Source organism: Solanum tuberosum, unplaced genomic scaffold, assembly GCF_000226075.1.
Source record: "Solanum tuberosum cultivar DM 1-3 516 R44 unplaced genomic scaffold, SolTub_3.0 scf00154, whole genome shotgun sequence".
Classification (NCBI taxonomy): Eukaryota; Viridiplantae; Streptophyta; class Magnoliopsida; order Solanales; family Solanaceae; genus Solanum; species Solanum tuberosum.
Window position 1 is genome coordinate 554,523 of NW_006239079.1, and position 23,412 is coordinate 577,934.

The 23,412-nt window shown below is 33.9% G+C and overlaps 1 protein-coding gene across 2 annotated transcripts in view; it reads left to right on the forward strand.

Moving 5' to 3' along the window:
* The first annotated feature begins 3,925 nt into the window (after window positions 1-3,925).
* The window catches only part of LOC102601515 (F-box/LRR-repeat protein At3g48880-like), a 48,293-nt gene continuing 28,806 nt past the window's right edge, over window positions 3,926-23,412 (forward strand). The window contains exons 1-2 of one of the 2 annotated variants that reach the window (XM_006353263.2): window positions 3,926-4,024; window positions 13,609-13,993. In XM_006353263.2, coding sequence (XP_006353325.1) covers window positions 13,635-13,993 — 359 coding nt within the window. In that variant the 5' untranslated portion in view covers window positions 3,926-4,024; window positions 13,609-13,634. Of the gene's footprint in view, window positions 4,025-10,454; window positions 10,996-13,608; window positions 13,994-23,412 lie in introns of those variants that run through there. The other variant, XM_015311294.1, reaches the window with a different exon arrangement.

The following is a 23,412-nucleotide window of genomic DNA, read 5'->3' on the forward strand; positions in this document are numbered from 1 at the left end:
CATATTGACGGCTCTAGTCGTAACCTTATAAACATATTCCAATATAGATTATGTAAGAAAATAATTAATAAAAATAGAGATACATTTTATAATGATTAAATTCCTAAATGATTACCTATTTATATTTTAAATAAATTTTAAATTATAATTTTGAAAATATTTCATTAATGACAATCAAAATTTATTTATCTATATAGAAAAAGAATATAAGAGAGAGTAAGTAAACACTAAACTCATGCACACATAAACATTTAATGCATGTAGAATTAAAATAACAATCATAAAAAAATAGCGTCAAATTCTGTGACAAATTCATAACACGATTTTTTTTACTTAAAATGATAATGAACTTAAATACAAGTCTATAATAAGGTATAAAATTATTTAAACTATCGGTAAAATATCGAGGTTAAAAAATAAAATATTATAATATAAAAAAAGTATTACATAGATGAATAATTGAAAATGTTGAGGGAAATAGACATTGCATAGGATAAGGGGGTAAGAATGTCTATTGTTCAAAATTGAGCGGAGAGTTTGATTCTTAAAACAAAGTTAACGGATTGTAAATGATTTTCACCATTAATTAAAGCATCAAGTAGATGCACAATTACATGGGCATAATGACAAAGAGACAAAACTCACAAATACAAAAAGAGAATTTTAAGCCCCTATACATTGGCTCGCTCTAAAACTAGAGTGCTAATGAAAGTCAGAAACTGTTCAATATTAGATGCTAGGACTACATTGTCCAGCAAAAAAGGTTGACTGGACGCTTGGCTTCAAGTGCATGAGTGGAAGTGGAAGTGGGAGTTGAGGAACCATCAAAACATCTCGGTCCAGATACACCAAAATATTATAGAAGGAATCAAATTCCAGATCTTTTTGATGGTCTTATCAACTGCCTGTAGAATCGAAGACATATGAGCATCTCTTAATCTTTGTGGCATCATCCAACTTCAAGTAAAAAAACATAGGAAAATATTTCAGAGATCATATGCTAAAGGGGGCAGTGAAGGAAGATGTGGCTGACTCTCTCCCGAATATTCTTGCAAAAATAGCATATGTTGACCAACTGCAATGCTTTCCTATTAAGGTTGTCTAGAGTAAGACAAGCATTGTTTAGTGTGATCCAGCTGAAGCATTTAATCTTCATAGGTAGATTAGTCTTCCATACTAGCTTCCATGGCCATTTATCAGCTACTTGACTTTGTTAACATACTTGTGTATATCATTCTTTCACTGTGAATATAACTTTGCTTCCCTACCTTAGCCTATCTAGTTTACTTTCATCAAAACCATGAGCTTCCACCTTTGCTAACATTTCCATCAAACTCCTTAGTTCTTTCTCAAAAAAAAACCTTTCAAATGCACATCCCAACTGTTGTTGGTCCTGTTTTGAGCAATTGAGGAGTCCGTATCCAAAGCAATGTTGAAGATATTGGGATATTCCTCCATGAGAGTTGTATTGTTTTACCATCAATCCTTCTAGAGCTTGATATACACACCATCCCCAGGTTTGAAGGGAATTCCATGAGAGAATTTAGAGACTATTTTCCAAGGCCCAACTCTATAAGGCAGATTTACGGTTAGAGCCCTAGTTGTCCTTCCTACCATGTTTAGCAATGATCACATTGCCATTTCATAAGTAAGGATTTGTTATGAATTTCCAGTTCTTAACCCCAAGGCCCCATTGCATTTTGGAAGCAAAACTTTATCCCATTTTATCAGGTGGAACTTGTGAATGCAGCTATTGCTATCCCATAGGAAATGTCTCCAGATCCTGGCACCTTGTTTGGGATGGGAAACAGGGACATAAAATAGGTTGGTATACTATCTAGAATACTATTGATAAGTGTGAGTTTTCCACCCAAAGAGAGATATTGAAGTTTCCAAGTAAATAATATTTTCTCAAATTTCTCCACCACCCTGTTCCAAATATTACAAACTTAAATTTGGCACCAAGGGGATGCCTAAATAAGTTCTAGGAAGTGAAACAATGGTGCACCACAGAATTTCTGCAAGCTCCTCTGTGTTATTGACATCTTTAACGGGGATAGATAATACTCTTCATCATGTTGATGTGATGAAGTTTCAAAAAGCATCAGTGTAAGATTCAGGTTAGAGGACTTGGGACTTCTATGCATCACCAAAAATTAGTGTGTCATCAACATATAGTAAGTGAGAAACGGTCAAAGTGTTTCCTGAGTTTGAACCCACTCTAAATCCATGTATCCATTGCAACTATCTAGCCTTTCCAACATCTTGCGTAGTCCTTCCATAGCCAAGATCAACATAAATGGGGAGAGAGGCTTAGCTTTTCTGATTCATTTATGTGGAGAGAAAACCCCCATTGGTCCTTTGCTTATCAAGATTGAGTATTTGACTATGGAGATACAATATCTGATCCATTTAAGCCATTTGATGCCAAATCCCATTTTCTTCATAATAGAGAATCAATTTAACTTGTCAAAAACCTTTTCTTAATCAAGCTTGCGCATGAATCCAGGGACTCCTGATTTAATCCTCCAATCGATGACCTCATTAGTAATTAAGGATGCATAAGTTATTGTCTTCCCTTGATAGATGCATTTGGTGAATGGAAACCAGTTTCCAAAGAACCTTCTTCAACCTTTCTGCTAAAAGTTTGGCTACTATTTATTGACACTGCCAATGAGACTTATAAGTCTAAAGTCTCTCATTTAATAGCCCCAATCTTCTTAGGAATTAAAGAGGTGAAAGTGGCATTACAGGATCTCACCATATAGCAGTTCTAGTGGAAGTGATTGATTTCCCCAAGATATTTGGTTTTATGAACTCTTATGACTTCGGGAAGAACCAAACTATTTTATTGACACTGCCAACAAGACTTATAGGTCTAAAGTTTCTCATTTCCATAGCCCCAATCTTCTAAGGAATCAATGAGGTGAAAGTGGCATTACATGATCTTACCATATAGCAGTGTTAGCGGAAGTGATTGATTGCCTCCAAAATATTGGTTTTATGAACTCCCATGTCTTCGGGAAGAAATCCATTGTGGTGGAAAGGGATCTATGGAGATGTGGGGGACGGATCCATAGAGATATTTTGGGAGGAATTAGGGGTAGGTTTGTGGAGAAGGGATATTACTTGGGTGTTAGGTGAGATTTTAATACTATAAGATTCCCGGAGGAGAGAATAGGTAGTAGGGTGATTTTCTAGTGCCATGGAAGAGTTTTGGTTGTTCATTGTCGTTCTTTACACGCTTGCCAAACTACATATATACATAATCTCTATTTTGCAAGTCAATCAATCTGTGTGACCTTAAACTCATAACAAATTCATATCTAAATTTTTGGGTATTTACAGAATACCCCTTAATTACATGTTATATTAAGATCACATTTCAGAAGCTCCTCCAAAGAGTTTCAAGTGGTAGTACATGAATGGAAATTTTGCTGTGTGATAGTTCAAACTCTTTCAAACTGTCATTGTTTTGTGAGTTTCATACCTAAATTATTAGATATTTGTAGAATTTCTTGAACCACCATGAACTCGTTGTGTTTGATGGATTCATTTTAAGACTTTTTCATTTCCCACGTGTCTCTCAACAAGGTATTTCAAATATTTTCATATATTCAATGGAGGATTTTTCAATCTAAATGAATTTATAGTCCAAGAGGTAACAAAAATGTTAATAACTTAAAAAGTCTGTATAGCATTGGTGTTGATTCTAGATCTTGCAGATGGTCTTGCCAACTGTCTGTAGTCTGAGCATCTCTGAATCTTTGTGTCATCACCCAACTTCAATTAAAAAAACATAGGAACATATTTCTGAGATCATATGCTAATGGGCAGTGAAGGAAGAGGTGGCTGACTCTCTCCTGAACTATCTTGCAAAAATAGCATCTGTTGACCAACTGCAATGCTTTCCTATTCAGGTTGTCTAGAGTAAGACAAGCATTGGTTAGTGTGATCCAGCTGAAGCATTTAATCTTCATAGGTAGATTGGTCTTCCATACTAGCTTTCATGGCCATTTATCAGGTACTTGACTTTGTTAGGATACTTGTGTATATCTTTCTTTCACTGTGAATATACCTTTGCCTCCCCACCTTAGCCTATCTGGTTTACTTTCATCAAAATTGTGAGCTTCCACCTTTGCTAACATTTCGATCAAACTCCCAAGTTGCAAGTCCTGCAATAACCTTTTCAAATGCACATCCCAAGTGTTGTTGGTCCTGTTTTGAGCAATTGAGGAGTCCTTATCCATAGCAATGTTGAAGAAATTGGGTTATTCCTCCATGAAAGTTGTATTGTTTCACCATCAATCCTTCTAGAACTTGATATACACACCATCCCCAGGTTTGAAGGGAATTCCATCAGAGAATTTAGAGACTATATTTCCAAGGCCCAACTCCATAAGGCAGATTTACGGTGTTAGAACTCCAGTTGTACTTCCTACCATGTTTAGCAATGATCACATCCTTCATGAGGCTACCATCACCAGAGCCAAATCTCTAATGCCATTTCATAAGGATTTGTTATGAATTGCCAGATCTTAACCCCAAGACCCCCATTGCATTTTGGAAGCAAAACTTGGTCCCATTTTATCAGGTGGAACTTGTGAGTGTTGCTATTGCCTTATGTTAGAATGTATGCGTCAACCAGTGATCACTGGACTAGGTCCCTCGACAGAATAATAGTGCGGAAAATAAATAACTCAAAGTACATCAAGCACAAGGATTTTACGTGGAAACTTCCTTGCTCAAGGGAGATGAAAACCACGACCTGTACTAACAACATCTTAACCCAAACTCCATTTCTCAAAACAGAGCTTTACAAACTCTTGTAACCTAGGAATTAAACTCTTAATCCCTTCCCTCTTACTGTAGCAACTCTACTACAAAGGAAACTAAGCAATTTCTCTATTGCCCACTAAACCAACTAACTCTAGTTGATCTAGACTTCAAGAACCCAACAAGGCTAACTCTAGCCACCAACTCAGATCTTGAAGATAAGAGCATAAACAAGTAGCAACTCTACTGCACCCACACATCAACTAACTCTAGTTGTCACTCTTAAGCAACTCTACCCAAGAGAACATCAAAACAATGATGTAAGGAGGCTTGACTAAAACATAGATGATTCGACTAACTAACTCTAGTTAATACGACTCAACCTAAAGACTTAGACAAGCAGCCGATCTACTATCTTTTATAACTTAGGAGTAGATTTACAATATAAGAACACAAAACACAAAGCTCAAAATACAACAAAGACGCTTCAGCACTCCATGAGGCATCAGGTCCCTTGTTGAGTATGAGCAGTGTTCTTTCTTGAAGATGGTTTTTTCTTTGTAAGCTTATGAATTTTCAAAATTTAAAACTTTGTTTTCCAAAACTTATGTTGAGTTTTTGGAGAAGAGACTATTATCAAATGGACACAAACCCCTTGGGACAAAGCCATTGGCTGAGCCTGCTGCTATGAAAAGACATGTTGGCAGTTGTGGTAGCTTTTAGACAACTGTCATGTTGTCTTTTTCACGTACAGTCTTTTCTTGACTAGGTACCTTGTTAAATCCAGAAGTTTGTTAAATCATCAAAACTTCAAATCAGCTTAAAATAACACCTTCCCATAGGAAATGTTTCTTGATCCTCGCACATTGTTCAGGATGGGAAATATGGACATAAAATAGGTTGGTATACTAATTAGAATACTATTGATAAGTGTAAGTCTTCCACCCAAAGAGAGATATTGAAGTTTCCAAGTAAATGATATTTTCTGATATTTTCTCAAATTTCTTCACCACCCCGTTCCAAATATGACAAACTTAAATTTGTCACCCAAGGGATACCTAAATAAGTGCTAGGTAGTGAAGCAATGTTGCACCGCAAAATTTCTGCAAGCTCCTCTGTGTTATTGACATCATTAACGGGGTAAGATAATACTCTTCAACATGTTGATGTGTAAACCTGATGAAGTTTCAAAAAGCATAAGTGTAAGATTCAGGTTAGAGGACTTGGGACTTCTTTGCATCACAAAAAATTAGAGTGTCATCAACATATAGTAAGTGAGAAACGGTCAAAGTGTTTCCTGAGTTTGAACCCACTCTAAATCCATGTATCCATTGCAACTATCTAGCCTTTCCAACATCTTGCGTAGTCCTTCCATAGCCAAGATCAACATAAATGGGGAGAGAGGCTTAGCTTTTCTGATTCATTTATGTGGAGAGAAAACCCCCATTGGTCCTTTGCTTATCAAGATTGAGTATTTGACTATGAAGATATAATATCTGATCCATTTAAGCCATTTGGTGCCAAAGCCCATTTTCTTCATATAGAAAATCGATTTAACTTGTCAAAAGCCTTTTCTCAATCAAGCTTGCACATGAATCCAGAGACTCCTGGTTTAATCCTCCAATCCATGACCTCAGTAGCAATTAAGGATGCTTCAATTACTTGTCTTCCCTTGATAAATGCATTTGGTGACTGGAAACCAGTTTCCCAACTACCTTCTTCAACCTTTCTGCTAAAAGTCTGGCCACTATGTTATTGACACTGCCAAGAAGACTTATAGGACTAAAGTCTCTCATTTCCATAGCCTCAATCTTCTTAGGAATCAATGAGGTGAAAGTGGCATTACATGATCTCACCATATAGCAGTGTTAGTGGAAGTGATTGATTGCCCCCAAAATATTGGTTTTATGAACTCCCACGACATCGGGAAGAAATCCATTGTGGTGGGAAGGGATATATGGAGATATGGGGTATCCAAAGAGATATATTGGGAGGAATTAGGGGTAGGTTTGTGGAGAAGGGATAAATTTTTTTTTTTTTGGTTAAGTAAGAAGAATGTCATTAACAAAGCATCAAGCAGATGCACAGATTACAAAAGAAAGAAATATCAGCTCCCAAAAAGGCAAAAAAAAAGCTATCTAAACAGCTAACAGCAGAGATCTATGGAGCTGATAAATTCTAGGAAAGAATCGACACTAAGTACAGGAGAGAGATTAACCCCAACCAAAAAGAGTAATCAAACATCTTGCTTTAAAGGTAGAGATGGGAGTTGGGGTGCCATCAAAACATCTTTTGTTACTCTCCGTCCATAAGCACCACAAAATACAGGCTGGAACCAAAGACCAGATCTGCTTGACGGACTTCCCAACTTTCCAAGAACTCCAACACACAAAAACCTCTCTCAATGATCTTGGAATGACCCAAGTGAGTCCAAAAAATGAGAAGAACATGTTCCATAGGCCTGTTGCAACTGTGCAATGAAGGAACAAGTGATTAATAGATTCTGAGTTGCACAAGCACATGTAGCATCTGTTGACTATTTGGAATTTCCTCCTCATGAGATTATTCTGAGTCAAGCAAGAGTCTTTTAGAGTAATCCAACTGAAACAAATAACTTTAGGTGGCAACTTAGTTCTCCAGATTAATTTCCATGGCCATTGATCAATTACGGTCTTCTTGGAGCTTTGTTGAAGGTAGCATGCTTTAACTGTGTAGGATCCATCCCTGCTATGTCTCCAGATAAGTTTGTCCCTGCGTTGACTGTTGATTGCACTAGTCTGAATGGTGGCCATAAGGCTAAAAACCTCTTCCAACTCCCAGTCATTAAGATTTCTCCTTAGGATCAGATTCCACACATTGTCTTCCCTGTACTGCAAGATGGTTGAGTCTGGATGAGATGCAATCTGGAAAATGCTTGGGAAAGCATTCATTAGAGGAGTGTCTCCTAGCCAAATATCTTTCCAAAACTGAATATGTTCCCCATTTCCCACCATAAGTGAGGCATCACTGAAGAATATTTCCCACAGTTTCCTTATATCTCTCCAGACCCCCGTGCCATAAGAGGTACTGACTTTATTAGAGCACCAATGACTATCACTACCATACTTTGCTTGGATCACTTCCTTCCACAAGCCAGCCGCCTCTTGATTGTATCTCCAGTGCCACTTCAATAGCAAACACTTGTTATGTAAGGCCAAGTCTTTTATCCCCAATCCTCCATATTGTTTTGGCAAAGTGACTTTGGCCCATTTAACAAGGTGAATTTTGTGGTCCTTGTTGTTGTCTTTCCAGAGAAAGTCTCTCCTGATTTTGTCAAGTCGCTGTTTCACCTTAGCTGGCATAAGGAGTAAGGACATAAAATAGGTGGGAATGCTGTCCAATACACTATTGATGAGTGTTAATCTTCCCCCTAGAGAGAGGTATTGTTGTTGCCAGGAGGCTAACCTTCTCTCAAACTTTTCCACAATCACATTCCAAACTTGAGATGATCTATTCATAGCACCCAAAGGCATACCCAAGTAAGTGGTGGGAAAGGAGCCAGTAGGGCAACACATGATAGCTGCCATGTCTTCCAGATCAGGGACCTCATTTACAGGGTATATAGTGCTCTTAGACATGTTGATGTGGAGACCTGACAATGCTTCAAAGAGCATAAGGGTGAGACTAAGATATTGCACTTGAGATTTCTTAGCTCCACAGAAAACCAAGGTGTCATCAGCAAATAAAAGATGTGAGATCGAGACTGGTGGACCATAACCATTGCCCACCTCAAAGCCTTCTATCCATTGAAGTTGTTTAGCCTTCTCCAACATCCTACTCAAACCCTCCATAGCCAGAATAAAAAGGAAGGGTGATAAGGGATCCCCTTGTCTGATGCCTCTACCGGGAGAGAAAAAACCCACAGGACTTCTATTCACTAGTACAGAATACTTTATGGTGGAGAAGCTATACTTGATCCACCGAATCCATCTCTCTCCAAATCCCATTTGCCTTAGGATTGAAATAAGGAAGGACCAACTCAATTTATCAAACGCCTTCTCAATATCAAGTTTAAAAAGCAGTCCTGGAGTACCACTTTTCTGCTTCCAATCTAGAACTTCATTGGCAATAAGTGTTGCATCAGTGATTTGCCTTCCCTGAACAAAAGCATCATTCTGAAAACCAGAGACTAGATTCCCAATCACCTTCTTTAGCCTTTCTGAGAGCACTTTGGCCAAAATTTTGTACACACTACCAATAAGACTGATAGGCCTAAAATCCTTAAGTTCTATCGCACCTTTCTTTTTAGGGACAAGTGCAATAAAAGAGGCATTAAAAGATTTCACCATGTGGCAATTGTTGTGAAAGTGATTGAGCGCACCCAAAATATCTTGCTTGATAATTCCCCAGCACTTCTGATAAAACCCCATAGAGAAGCCATCTGGCCCTGGACTTTTGTCTGGGGCACATGAGTTGATTGCATTCAATATTTCTTCTTCTTCAAAGGCCTGCTCCAAAGCATTCTTCTCTTCAGAACTCAAACTGCCCAGGCCCTCAAAAGAAGCAGTAGGCCTCCATGATTCGTTTTCAGAGTATAACTCTTGGTAGAAGTCAAGAATTACCTCTTTCACCTGCTCTTTTCCTTCAATGAGGTCATCTCCTACCTGCAATCTGTCAATGTGGTTGTATCTCCTGTGGGAGTTGGCTATTCTTTGAAAGTATTTTGTATTCCTATCCCCCTCTTTTAACCATAGACACCGCGATTTTTGTCTCCAAGAGGTTTCCTCTGCCTTTGCTAATTGTTGAATCTCTAGTTGTAATTGCAATATTTTGTTCTTTTCAACTTGAGACCGGACCCTTCCTTCAGTTGCTTGTTCAGTCAGCAGAAGATCATCCATGGCTTTACTGATTCTGGAATTTAGCTTACCAAAGACCTCCTTGTTCCAGGTAACAAGGTCTTTCTTCAAAAATTTTAATTTTTGGGAGAGTATAAAGTCTGGAGAGCCATTTACTATATAACCTTGCCACCATTTTTTGACCATATCATGAAAACCTTCATGCTGCAGCCACATGTTCTCGAATTTGAAGTAGGAAGGATCAGAAGTCCAATCGCCACTCTCTAGGGCTAAGGGACTGTGGTCGGAGAGAACCCTTGGTAGGGCCACCTGCTTCACAACTCCAAAGAATTCATTCCATTCAGCGGAAATTAAGAACCTATCAATTCTGGAAGCCTGCAGAAAGTCCTCTCCCCTTGTCCATGTATAAGTTGCACCATGCAAGGGGAGATCAATAAGACCCAGGGATATTACTTGGGTGTTAGGTGAGATTTTCATACTATAAGATTCCCGGAGGAGAGAATGGGTAGTAGGGTGATTTTCTAGTGCCAGGGAAGAGTTCAGTGTTTATTGGCGTTCTTTACACGCTTGCCAAACTACATATATACTTGATCTCTATTTCGCAAGTCAATCATTCTACGTGACCTTAACCTCATAACAAATTCAACTGTTTTTTTCGAGTAAAGAAAAGCGTGTACGTTTTTGCTGAAAACCTAAATAATAAAGTGAAGCGTGATTATGAAAATGTATACTAAGAATTCTCTTCAAAATCCCAATAAGAATTAAGAAAAAAAATCTATAACATTAGTTCACCTTCTTAAAGAGAATTTTTAATACAAATATTTTCTATATAGGAAGAAAATAAAATTCTTTTCATTTGTCAAAAACATGTAGAAAAGATGGTACTTTTAGCTATTCTCATAATAAGCAAAAAAAAGGTTAAAACTGTTGACCAGAATCAAATTTTAGTAGGTGTAGATATGAGGACACTTATATGTGGATGCTCTCAATAAGATTAATGTTTGACAGCTGGGCACCTGCTAATGTATGAGGGTTATTATCGTCATTTCCGCGTATCCGAATCTCACTCATCATCACAGCTACACTATCATTCCTCATGTTTCACCCATTCGTTTACACACTATAAAGTGAACCAACTATCCAACCTTTGTATGTTATTCACAATAGTTTACCTATGTTCTAAAGGCGTGTCCTAAATCTCTCTCCTTCTTTTCCATTCTTTAAGGTTGTTTTTTGGTTTAATTTCTTATTCAAGTTGGATCTTGATTCCAAAAGTTGTTGTGGGTTTTAGGAGAATTCAGTGTATACCTTGTGAAATGTTTTCCCCCTTTTTTGGTACTTGATGGAATTTAACTGCAGAAACAGTTGAGGTTTACCCATACAGGTTTGAATTTATACTTGTTTGAGTTTTGTTTCTGGTTTTCAGCGTTTCAATTATTAGTGTAGTATGATCAAATGCAGATTTTTTTGTTCTTAAAGTTTAAATCTTTGTCAAGATTGGTTTTGATTTACTTGTGATTTATCATTTTGTTATCGCGATGATTCAATTCTCGTTGTACTCCAATTGAGAAACTAGATTCTTTTGGAATATTATTTCAATTTTTTTACCTGCGTATGTTAAATGCAAATGGTGCTTCGGTTATTCCGTCTTTTCTTTTTACAAAAAGAAAATTGGGTTTCGGGGCATCTTGCCTGTAAACTCTAGATACATGATTAGTAGTTTGAGAGATTGATGGGAAAGATTTTTCTATATTTATTTTGACGAAGTAAAAAGTTTCACTGAAAGCATCCAGAAGATGCAAAAGAGTAGTACATTTGAGCTTACAAATTTATGAAAAGAAAGTTTAAAGAACAGCCTAACAAAATCTCATGATTAAATTTCCTCACTTTATTTGGAAAGCAATTGAAAAGTGTAGATATTGGGTTGGAGGGATATACTGTATTTGGTAGGATATTCATGATCTTAACTTTAATGAGAATTCACAGACATCACTGGTGAATTTGAGTAAGAGATGGCTTAAGTAGACATGAACCTCCCCCCTCCCCCTGCACACACACACAGAGGTTGGGTCGGCATTGGCTTCCAGGTCATCAGTTTTACTGGTTAGTTTAGCTTTCAATTTAGAATTTAGTCATACACAGATCCCACTACTAACTATCATTGGTTCTGCTATTGAACGGTTGTTATCAACACTCTATTTCTCCCAATTTATATGACACTTTATTTTAGGACATTACAAAATATTTGATTCCATTTCTCTTATTAATTCCTTACTGTAAGGATAAACTAGTATCACATTGATCGTTAATTTACAACAACACTTCCTTATTCAGGTCTGAGATCATCAAAGTGAGTTCACATAGATCATTCATATGTCTAGGCTCTGTTTCCATGTCAATGGTGTGATAGTCTGATAGACGAAGACGCAACACATAAGTTAAAGCCCTATAGTTGAAATGGAGGAGTGGTATGCGATAAGCAGATACATACCAGCGTGAAGGATAGGCTTTATAAGACAGTTGTGAGACCAATGATGGTGTATGCATGAATGTTGTGTATCTAAGGTCCGACGTTATAAAAAAATGAGTGTTGTAAAAATCTGAATGGTATGATGGTGTGTGTTCATACAAAACTAGAAAAAATAAGTAATGATTATGCCAAGTTACAAAAAGCACATGTAGAGGATAAAAGAAAAGAAGGCTTTTAATTATAGTTTGGAAATGACTACCTTAGAAGTTCAAATGCACCAGTGTGACTTTGTGATGGTTCAATGTTTTAAAATGGACGAGGTAACAATTCAATCACATGGACAAAAATGTCTCAAAGGATTTACAAGTTCTTGAGATTCTTGTTGAATTAGCCAAAAAACAAAAAAATATATAAATGACGCACAAGATTCATACTAGTTTCAATGGTTAGGACTAAGGTATATTTTATGTTGCTTGAGTCCTTTTTTTTCTTTTTTTTTTTTTTCTTTATCAAAGAAAAATATAGAATCCTTAATAATTATCTTAATATTGGAATGAAACTTCTCCAAATGGAGCAGAATGGATATTGAGTGTTCCTATAGCTGACCTCTACTAGTTTAGCTTTTAAGCATAGTTGTTGTAAAGTACAACCCCACCTCAATCCCATACAAGTCAGAGTCGGCTATATGATCCTTAATTTCCATATCACTCCAATTAAGTTGTTGTTAAGTCGTATTGAAAATTTGAACCCGGGTAGAGTCGAATGGTTACAAAGGAACCACACATTTGAGATTAAGGCATAGTTATTGTTGTATGAACCACACAAGTTTAAGGAATTCATTCAACGAATGGTAGTCAAACTTTGACATGGTGTTTTTTCCTTCCACCTAGTTTTTTAACAACTACTACTCTTTGCTAACATACCACAATGAGGTTAGCTAATTTATTTTCATTCCCATTCACGTAAAATAGGAAGGGATGGAGTAAGTTTTTGCATTCCCTTCTATTTGATTCCTGGAAACTATATGTATCTTTGTCAGCAGACACTTGTCCCATTCCCCAGTTCTCTTTGTACTTGTCTTGTTCTTCAAAATATATAACAAGTTTTCAGCTTTTCCGTCCTTCTGCTCAGGGCATTGAATGTTCCTCTTTAGGGAATTTTTTGTACAAATCAATGTTACTTCCTCCTTTTTTGTATAATTTTGCTTTCAATAATGATTATTTTTATCCAAAATGTGATACTTCTGACAGCTATGGCAGCAAGAACTTAGTTCTCTGTTGTTATCTACAACCAACTTAAGTTCCAGTTCATATTTTCCTAGTTTCTTCACTTTTGGGCATCCCAGTATTCCTCAGATGTATTTGTACATTCCTCTATGTTTCTTGGTGTTGCATGGCTTAACTTTTTCTTCTTTATGGTCTAAGTATACAAGAATACAAAATGGTGATCAACAACATTAATTTGACATCAGGAATTCAAATTTTCGTGATGGATCTAGAGAAGTAATAACCTTTCTTGTTTCTACAGGAGTTTAGGAGATTGGAGTTTTTGTGATGGAGGAAGGATATTCTCCTGTAAGGAAATGGGAAGACCTTGATAATGATATCTTGGTGAAGATACTTCAGTCTTTTGACCTTTTTGAATTGTCTGCTGGACTTGCTCATGTTTGTAATATGTGGCGATTGGCTCGTTGTGATCAACTTCCCTGGAAAAAGCTGGACTTGTCGGTATTGCAATCAAATTTCATCAGAATCTCAAGGAAGCCTTACGTATATGTCGACAGTCCGTCTCAAGAAAAATTGACCCGAGTCCTAAATATTTTCTTGAACCTCAGTCATGGAAACATACAAATATTGATATTGCATTACAATTTGTATGTTAACGACAATCAGTTGACTTTTACTGCTGAGAGGTATTCCCTCAATAAACTTTCATCTTTCTACAGTGTTATAATGAGATCTTGTATAATAATAATAACTTAAATCAAGAAAGCATACAACAAGCATCGTTTCATAGATATCAGATGCCCAATGATTTTCCATTATTCTTGGAGAAGCAAAAATTACTGTGAAAATGAATAAGACATCTAATTAGATCTTCTCTTTTTCAGGTGTCCACGGCTTAAACGCCCTGTTATGCCTTCTTGGAACAAAATAAAAGGCAAACAATATGCAGGGCTATTTATATATGGGAAGATCTTGAATCACTAACGATGCCTAGTATAAAAAAATCATGCATATTTCATTGAGGAAACTGGGAGGAGTAGCAAAAAAAAAATTATGAGCTCAAGATAATAGGGCCCTGTGATATGCTGTTTGCATCTGCACTGGTATCATTTATTCCAAACTTGAAACTGCTGAGTGTGAGGTGCACGGTGTTATCTAAACCTGCTTTGGTTATTATATTGGAGGGATTAAAAAAGTTGAAAGTGCACAACATATCTCATTGCATAATTACTGAAGACCCACCACCTGCACCAATGAAAATTCTGACCAAGCTTGATGAATCCATTCTCGAAAAAGCGTCTAGGTTAGACAAATTCCTAACCTGGTTCATGTGTCAGCACACTCGAAATGATGAAGGTTCATGAGGGGGTATAAGTATGAAGACCTCTAGAAAGTGGATGGGGTGAGATCTCTTGCAATTTGACAACTTTGAAAATGTACTGCTTCATGAGTTAAAAGGTCCAGTAAAATGTGTGAAGTTGTGTATATGAAACATATGTATAAGTATGAAGAAGACCTCTTGAAAGTGGATGAGGTGAGATCTCTTGCAATTTGACAACTTTAAAAATGTACTGCTTCATGAGTTAAAGGTCCAGTAAAATGTGTGAAGTTGTGTATATGAAACATATGTATAAGTATGAAGAAGACCTCTTGAAAGTGGATGAGGTGAGATCTCTTGCAATTTGACAACTTTAAGAATGTATTGCTTCATGAGTTAAAGGTCCAGTAAAATGTGTGAAGTTGTGTGTATGAAACATGCGTATAAGTATGAAGAAGACCTCTTGAAAGTGGATGAGGTGAGATCTCTTGCAATTTGACAACTTTAAGAATGTATTGCTTCATGAGTTAAAGGTCCAGTAAAATGTGTGAAGTTGTGTATATGAAATATATGTATCAGTATGAAGAAGACATTGAAAGTGGATGAGGTGAGATCTCTTGCAATTTGACAACTTTTAAGAATGTACTGCTTCATGATTTAAAGGTCCAGTAAAATGTGTGAAGTTGTGTATATGAAATATATGTATCAGTATGAAGAAGACATTGAAAGTGGATGAGGTGAGATCTCTTGCAATTTGACAACTTTTAAGAATGTACTGCTTCATGATTTAAAGGTCCAGTAAAATGTGTGAAGTTGTGTATATGTAATATATGTATCAGTATGAAGATGACATATTGAAAGTGTATGAGGTGAGATCTCTTGCAATTTGACAACTTTAAGAATGTACTGCTTCATGATTTAAAGGTCCAGTAAAATGTGTGAAGTTGTGTATATGTAATATATGTATCAGTATGAAGATGACATATTGAAAGTGTATGAGGTGAGATCTCTTGCAATTTGATAACTTGAAGAATGTACAACTTCATTAGTTAAATTTCAGTAAACTGTGTGAAGTTGTGTATATGAAACATATGTATAAGTATGAAGAAGACCTCTTGAAAGCCGATGAGGTGAGATCTCTTGCAATTTGAGAATGTATTGCTTCATGAGTTAAAAGGTCCAGTACAATGTGTAAACTTTTGTATATGAAAACATACTCCCAACATTTCAGTTTATTTGGTCTACTTTTTTTTAGTTCTTTTAAAAAATAATGGTTCTTTCCTTTTTTTAGCAACTATTTAGAGTTTGTTTGGATGGGTTTAAAAAATGTAGCTTGTAAGTTGGAAGCTAAAAGTCATAAGTATAGGATACCTTATTTTAAAGCTTTTTTTGCCTAAAAGTGAGTGCTTAATCCAGACATTTCTCGTGTACCTATTATGGAAAGCGTTTGGACTCTGTCTCTTTTTCTTTCGTTCTCTTTTTTATTTTATGAATTGTTGTTAGAAATGGTAGACTGCGCAGGAAAGGATTCGGGTGGTGGAGCGTCTACCTCCTCTCCCAAGCCTGATGAATGGGAAATGGCGCTAGATCTACCAAAGCACTTTTTTATCTTTTCATACACTTTCAAAACTAAGAAGTGCTTAAGAGCTAAAAACACCTAAAAATAAGCTAATTCAAATGGACACTTAATTTCAACGTTCCACCTAATATGTTTAAGACCTCAAGATAAAAGGACATCTTGATTCTTATACATTTGACATATATTTAACTTAAGATCACAAGATTCAAAAGTCTTATTTACTTTCCTAAACTCTTACTTTTGTTTTGTAATTTTGTAAGTTTCAAGGCTATTCTCTTTAACAACCTTGTATCCATTTATATATGTATTGTCGAGCATTGTAAGCTCACTCTTCTGGTGCCATTTCATGAGTTTCATATCTAAATTATTGGATGTTTACAAACACCCCGTAATTAGCATAAACTTGTAATAAAATATTCCGCAGGGGAAAATGACATGCTATGTGAAGATCACAAGTTCAAAAGCTCCTCCAAAGGGTTTCAAGTGGCATAAACTTGTAATAAAATATTCCGCAGGGGAAAATGACATGCTATGTGAAGATCACAGTTCAAAAGCTCCTCCAAAGGGTTTCAAGTGGCAGTACACACATGGAAATTTTGTTGAGTAAATTGTTTAGAACTCTTTCAAACTATCACTGTTTCGTGAGTTTCATATCTAAATTATTAGATATTTACAGAATTTCTTGAACCACCAAGAACTATTTGTGTTAGATGCATTCATTTTTAAGCCTTCTTTTAGCGAATATAATTGTATGAAGTTCAACATTGGTATTTGTATAATTGATTGTTATCATTTGTATCAATATTGTACCAGCAAATACATGTATATTAGTATTTTGTATCACTAAAAAAGATTTGTATAGTTGAATCATTTTTATTCGTGTAATTGATCAATGTTATTATTTGTATTTGTAGAATTAATTGTTATCATTTGCATTGAGAGAGAGGAGGCAAAGAGAGGTGAGAGAGGGGGGTCAGGGAGAGGAGACAGGCAGAGAGAAATGAGAAAGACAAGCGAGGTGTAGAGAGAGAGGCGAGGGAGAAAGAAGATATGAGAGAGAAAATAACTACAAAATTCTAACTATAACTACAAATTATAATTCTTTCAAATTATAATGGTATATTGCAAATACATATCACATGTTTGTCTAATTATGTAAGTTCTCTTCTTTTTTCTTTTTTTTTTAAAAAGAAGGACAAGACATGGTTCAAGGTTGAGCACATAAGAAGATATTTAAGTTGGAATAACTTTTTATTTAGACACTTAGAATATAGAAATAGTCATATCGAATATTTACACAATTTGAAATTTGTATCAATTTAACACTTTTTGTGGAGTTGACATGTAGAATGAGGTTCACCCGATATAGGTGCGTGAAGAGCCAAGAAAATTGCAATTATTTTTAATTTTTTCCCAAAATTTTTGTTTCATTAAAACATAAAAGTTTTAAGGAAAAATATTTTTCCATAATATTTTGTTGAAGCTTTTCTCTAATGAAGTATCACCTTATTTATCTTATTATTTTAAAGATATCATGAAGTGTAAATTTTGAAAACTCTAATGTATCAAAAATTTGGAAAAACTAAGTCCATGTCCCATATCAATAAAGTAATTGCACACTCCTACCCCTTTATTTTGATGCCACTTCAATAATTACTCAAAATGACTATTTTTTTTCTTTCATCAGTCTGACGTCATCATGACATTAACGCTCTTTTGTATTTTCATTGTCTTGTTTGTTTTGTTTTGGGAAAGATTCAACATTTCTTTTCATGTGAAAGGTTGTGCTCTTCCTTCGTCTTTTTTTTAAAAAAAAAATATAATAAAATTCAAAAATAACTATAGTAGCTAACCTTTTTTAGACTAATAAAAATGTAGGAAAATTAAATAATTTGACTACAACAAGAAGTAATTAAAAAAATACTAAAATCATTAACTTACTTATTAAAATCAAAATTAATAAAAAATATATTTTATATACTCCTTTTCTTTTTTTTCTTTTCTTTTTCTCATTTATTTCTTTATTCATTAATTTTTTTTCTTGCTTTTATTTTTCTCCCTTTTTTCCCCTTTTTCTCCTTTATTGGCTCCTTTTATTTTTGTATTTTTTTATTTCATTTTTCAATTTATTTTATTTCCTGTTCCTTTCCTTTTCTTTTCTCTTTTTTTCCCTCTCAAATCATAATATTCTTTATTTTCTTACCACAATTTAATTTAATATATATTTTCATGGTAGCATTGATTGTTGCTTCAATTCTTCGGTGAGACCTCTATGATACCATTACTATATATTTATATAATGTCATGGTATCGTTGATGCCTTCCCCAATCTTTTAGTGAGACCCTGCATAATACCATCACAATATATCTATATGCTATCATGATATCATTGATGTTTGCTTCGATCCTCCAGTGATACCTCCATGATACCATCACAATATATCTATATACCATCATGATAACATTCATGCCTCCTTCAATTTTTCAGTGAGACCTCTATAATACCATCACAATATGTCTATATACTGACATGATATCATTAAGGATTGTTTTATATAATTAGTAACACTCCTCGGATTATGTATGATATTATCACAATATATTTATATATTGTTGTGATAGCATTAAGGTTTCCTTCATTCACAAAACTACTCATACATTAATGATATATATTGTTATGGTATCATTAAGGTTCCTACATTTGTTCATGTAAAATTAACTCATTTCTCAATGACATGCTATCATATATATATATATATAATGACATGCTATCATTGACAAATGAGCAGTCCTTCAAAAAATGAACTCATAATTTCTTAATTAATGATATTATCACAACATAATATATTTCCTCCAATGATATCATTAAGGACTATTTCATATAATCTGCAACACTCCTCAAATCATGTATTGATGTACGCTTCAATACTATAGCGAGACCTTCATGATACCGTTGGAGTATATCTATATACTGACATGGTATCATTGAAGTTTTCTTATATATATATATATATATATATATATTCATGGTATCATTGATATATGTTTCAGTCTTTCAGTGAAATACTCCAATCCTTCATGATACAATCACATTGCATCTGTATACTAACATAGTACCATTGTCAGTTTTAATCCTTCAGTGAGACACTCCACATTCCTCCATGATATCATCACAATATATCTATAGATTATCATGGCATCATAGAGGAGTGTCTCAATCATGCAGTAAACCACAAAATTAAAAAGTTTTCTTTACTTTGTTAAACTTCATGCCAAGTCAAAACATGACAATCAAATATATATATATATGGAGAGAGAGAGAGAGAGAGAGAGAGTAAGATTAGTATAATATTCATGTCAAACATTATCTTTTTAATGAGTGTCATAAAAATAAAATATATATGTATATAGAGAGAGAGAGAGAGAGAGAGAGAGTAAGATTAGTATAATATTCATGTCAAACATTATCTTTTTAATGAGTGTGTTAAGAGAAAAAAGAGAAATATGAATGGAGGCCATAGAGAGGTGCTACATCACCTTAATAAAAAGTAATAGAATAAAAGATAATATAATATTATAACCAAATAACACGAAATAACCTTTTAATATATATATATGAAGCTGAATAAATGTAGCAGGCAGAAGAAACAAAAAAGACGACGTAAGCACTTACGTGAGCAAAAAAGAAATGGAATATTTCTTTTCTAAAAGTCAAAAAGAAAGGTCCCATCATGTCGGCCATTTATATATATATATATATTACAATTACCAATATAAATATATAAACGCCGTTTAAATAAGAACAAAAGGCTGAAAGGCTTATGCTACTCTTATTTTCTTGTTTTGTTCTTCAATTGACAAATTTTCCAACATTTTGTTGTAAAAAATCTATAAAAAGGTATATGATTCTTTTACTCATACTTAATCTTTTATAGTTATTTTTTATATAGAATATTGGTATTATAATATTTTTATTTCTTTATCCTTTTTATATTATTTTTATTATATATAATTATGAAAATTACAACTTTTTATTATAACCATATTTATGAGTCTTAATTATGAGGAGGAGATTAGTTTTTATTGAGTAATAAACATCAATACTTAGCATTTAAATCAGTAACGGATTTGTTCATTTCTTCAATTGTTAAAAGTAATTATTAGCAAACTTCAATTTAATGAAGTTGAATCACTACTACTTTGTCGTTTGTATACAATTCTTTTACCTTCTTTGTTTTTATGTGTTATTTTACTTGTACAACATATAGGGAGAAAAAGGAACAAAATAATAGTAGAGACATTAGTGAAGGATAAACGATAGGGAAATAGTATATGCCAAAAAATATGTAACTCAATGGTTGTTTTAGTTTCTTTTTAATTTTCATTTCATTTTTATTTTATTTAATAACAATTATAGAAAATATTTTTTAACTTTATTTAGATTAAAAGAAATTAAAAGGATCAATTGCCAATAAATGCTTGTATGTATTGTGTATCATAATTTACTACGAAATATTTGCTATGTACAATAGAAATGAAATTAATTAATATATAATATAGCTTATTGCTTAAGAATAAATTCTCTCTTTTGTTCAATATTAATTGTAATTAGAACAATTAATGATGTTATAACTGGAGAAAAAGAAGACATGACATAGATAGAGATCAAAAATTAATAATTCCTTTTGGTTTCGCTCTTTAACACTCACCTTTTATGTAGTTTACGATATTATGCCTATATCCCTTATTTTATTTTATTTGTAACCATTCTTTAAAATTATTTAAAATAAATATAAAACAATTATAACTTGAAAAATATGTCCTTCTTTGTAATAATTTCTTCATATTAATGCATATTATTACAAACATGACTTATTTAATAAATATTTTAAAAATAAATCAACACAAATAAATTTATACTATAATATATATTATATAAATATATATAAACATGTCCTTTTTTACCAAACAAAGAATCACACTTCTTCATATTGATTTATTTTTAAAACTTTCATTATATAAATCATGTTTTAAAATAATGTGGATTAATATGAAGAAATTAATACAAAAGGACAAAGTTGTCAAATTATAATTAATTTATATTTATTTTAAATAAATTTAAAGAATGATTACAAAAAAATCAAAATAAGGAAGGTATACGTAATATTGTAAACCACAGAGGAGGTGAGTTTTGTAAAATTAACCCTTAAAAATTTTAACCACCGCGCTAAGCGCGGACAAATTTCCTAGTTAGAATAATAAATAAGAAAATGACAAAAGTAATCAGTGACAACATAAAAGTAATAAATTAAAGTATAAAGACAATAAATAATATGACAAAAGTAATAAATTGAAGTATAAATACAATAAATGATTGGTCAAAAGTAATAATTGAAGTACAAAGACAATAAATAAAAAGACAAAAAAGAAGAACAAAAAGAGCATTGATCCATGCAAACTAAGGGGCATCTCGGATAAATAACTTTGACCGTCTAGATATTTCAAAATTAATATGGGATGAGATAATTTCGCGTAAATAATTATTTTTAAGGTGTACTTTGTATAGTTTTCCCTAAAATCTTACCTACTTTGGGAGTTGTTCGTTCGCTTTGTATTGTTCTATATAGTTAAATAAATATAAATGACCTATCAAAGATGCAAATTACACGAAAATTAATTATTAAGCAATTAGTTTGTGTAATTATACCAATACCGATAACAATTATTTTTTATGAATTGTAGGAATATGAGCATTAGATAGCACTGAGACAATAATTTGTTTGCTAACAGGGACAAGTTACTAAATCTAAACATTCATCACATGTTAGACAATACTTCTTTCATTATAGGAGATAGAACAATGAAGGAGTATTTACTATTCCTCCATAGTTTTTATCGGTAATTATATCATTTTTAACATGATATACTGTAACTCATCATTAATTTAAAGAATAAACTTATGAAAAACTAGGATAAGAAATAGAATTACCTTAAAAAAGATAAGATATATGATAAAATATGATTATTAAAAAATAAAAATAAAAATAAAATGAGAAAAAAAAGTTAAGAATGCGATCACTACAAATTCGCGTAGCAAAATAATTAGTCTTTACACAACAATACAATAAAATTTGAGTAGTTATCAAAATAAACCTGTTTAGCCCGGCCCATTGATTTTTTTGATATCGATATATCGAATCGGGCAGAACCCACTTCCCCGAAAATGGGTCGGGTTGGTACCGATTGAAACAGTGAAAGAAAACAAAAAACACTAGTCCGCTCCTGATTATAGGGCTGGGCATTCGGTAATTCGGTTCAATTTCGGTATTTTTGGTTTTCGGTTCTTGTAATAAGTGTACCGAACACCGAACCAAAATAATTCGGTTCAATTTGATTTTTATTATTTCAGTTCGATTTATGTTATTTCAGTTCAAATCATATTTACTCAAATATTTTTATTAGTACAAACGTTCTCTTCTCTCTCATGCAAACCCTAACCAAAATCGTCCAGTAACAACAATGACCATTTCGGCCACTGGCCAGTCGTCTTTGGTGACTGGTCCGTCAATCCCGTTAACGTCCCATGATCACTTCCCCAACCTTACTCATAAAATCCGTCTAACAACTCCCTTTTGTAGCGATAAGGATCCTAATAATTTGCCTAATGAGCCTGCAGTGCAGAATGATGATACAATCAGATTTAAGGAAGGAAAATATGCAGCTTTGTTAAAACCTAGTAGCTTGAATGCTTTTGCATAAAAAAAAAGGACTCCTAACAGTACCTTCCAAGAAAACTACGTTTAACAATGGTATCCCTAGGGTTACTTGGACGGAGGAAGAAGTAACACGAATGAACATTATGGAGAATCTTCAATATGCTGTGGTAGGAAAGTTCTCATATGGATGGCCTGAGATGGATGAGTTGAGACAAACTATCCCTAAACAATGTAATATAAAAGGATCATGTCAAATAGGCTGCTGAGACATAGGCATGTCTAATTGATGAGATTCGAACTGTTTGAAGACTTTGTGAATATAATGTCCAAGCCTTCCTATTACATCACTGATAATGCAAGTTTTTACTATCCTATGAGACCCTTTATTTATGATGAGAAGTTTAGAGTTGATGAAGAAACATCTCAGGCTATGGCATGGATATCTTTCCCTGATCTTTGGCCTACCTTTTTTGGAGAGAAGCTATTTTCTCA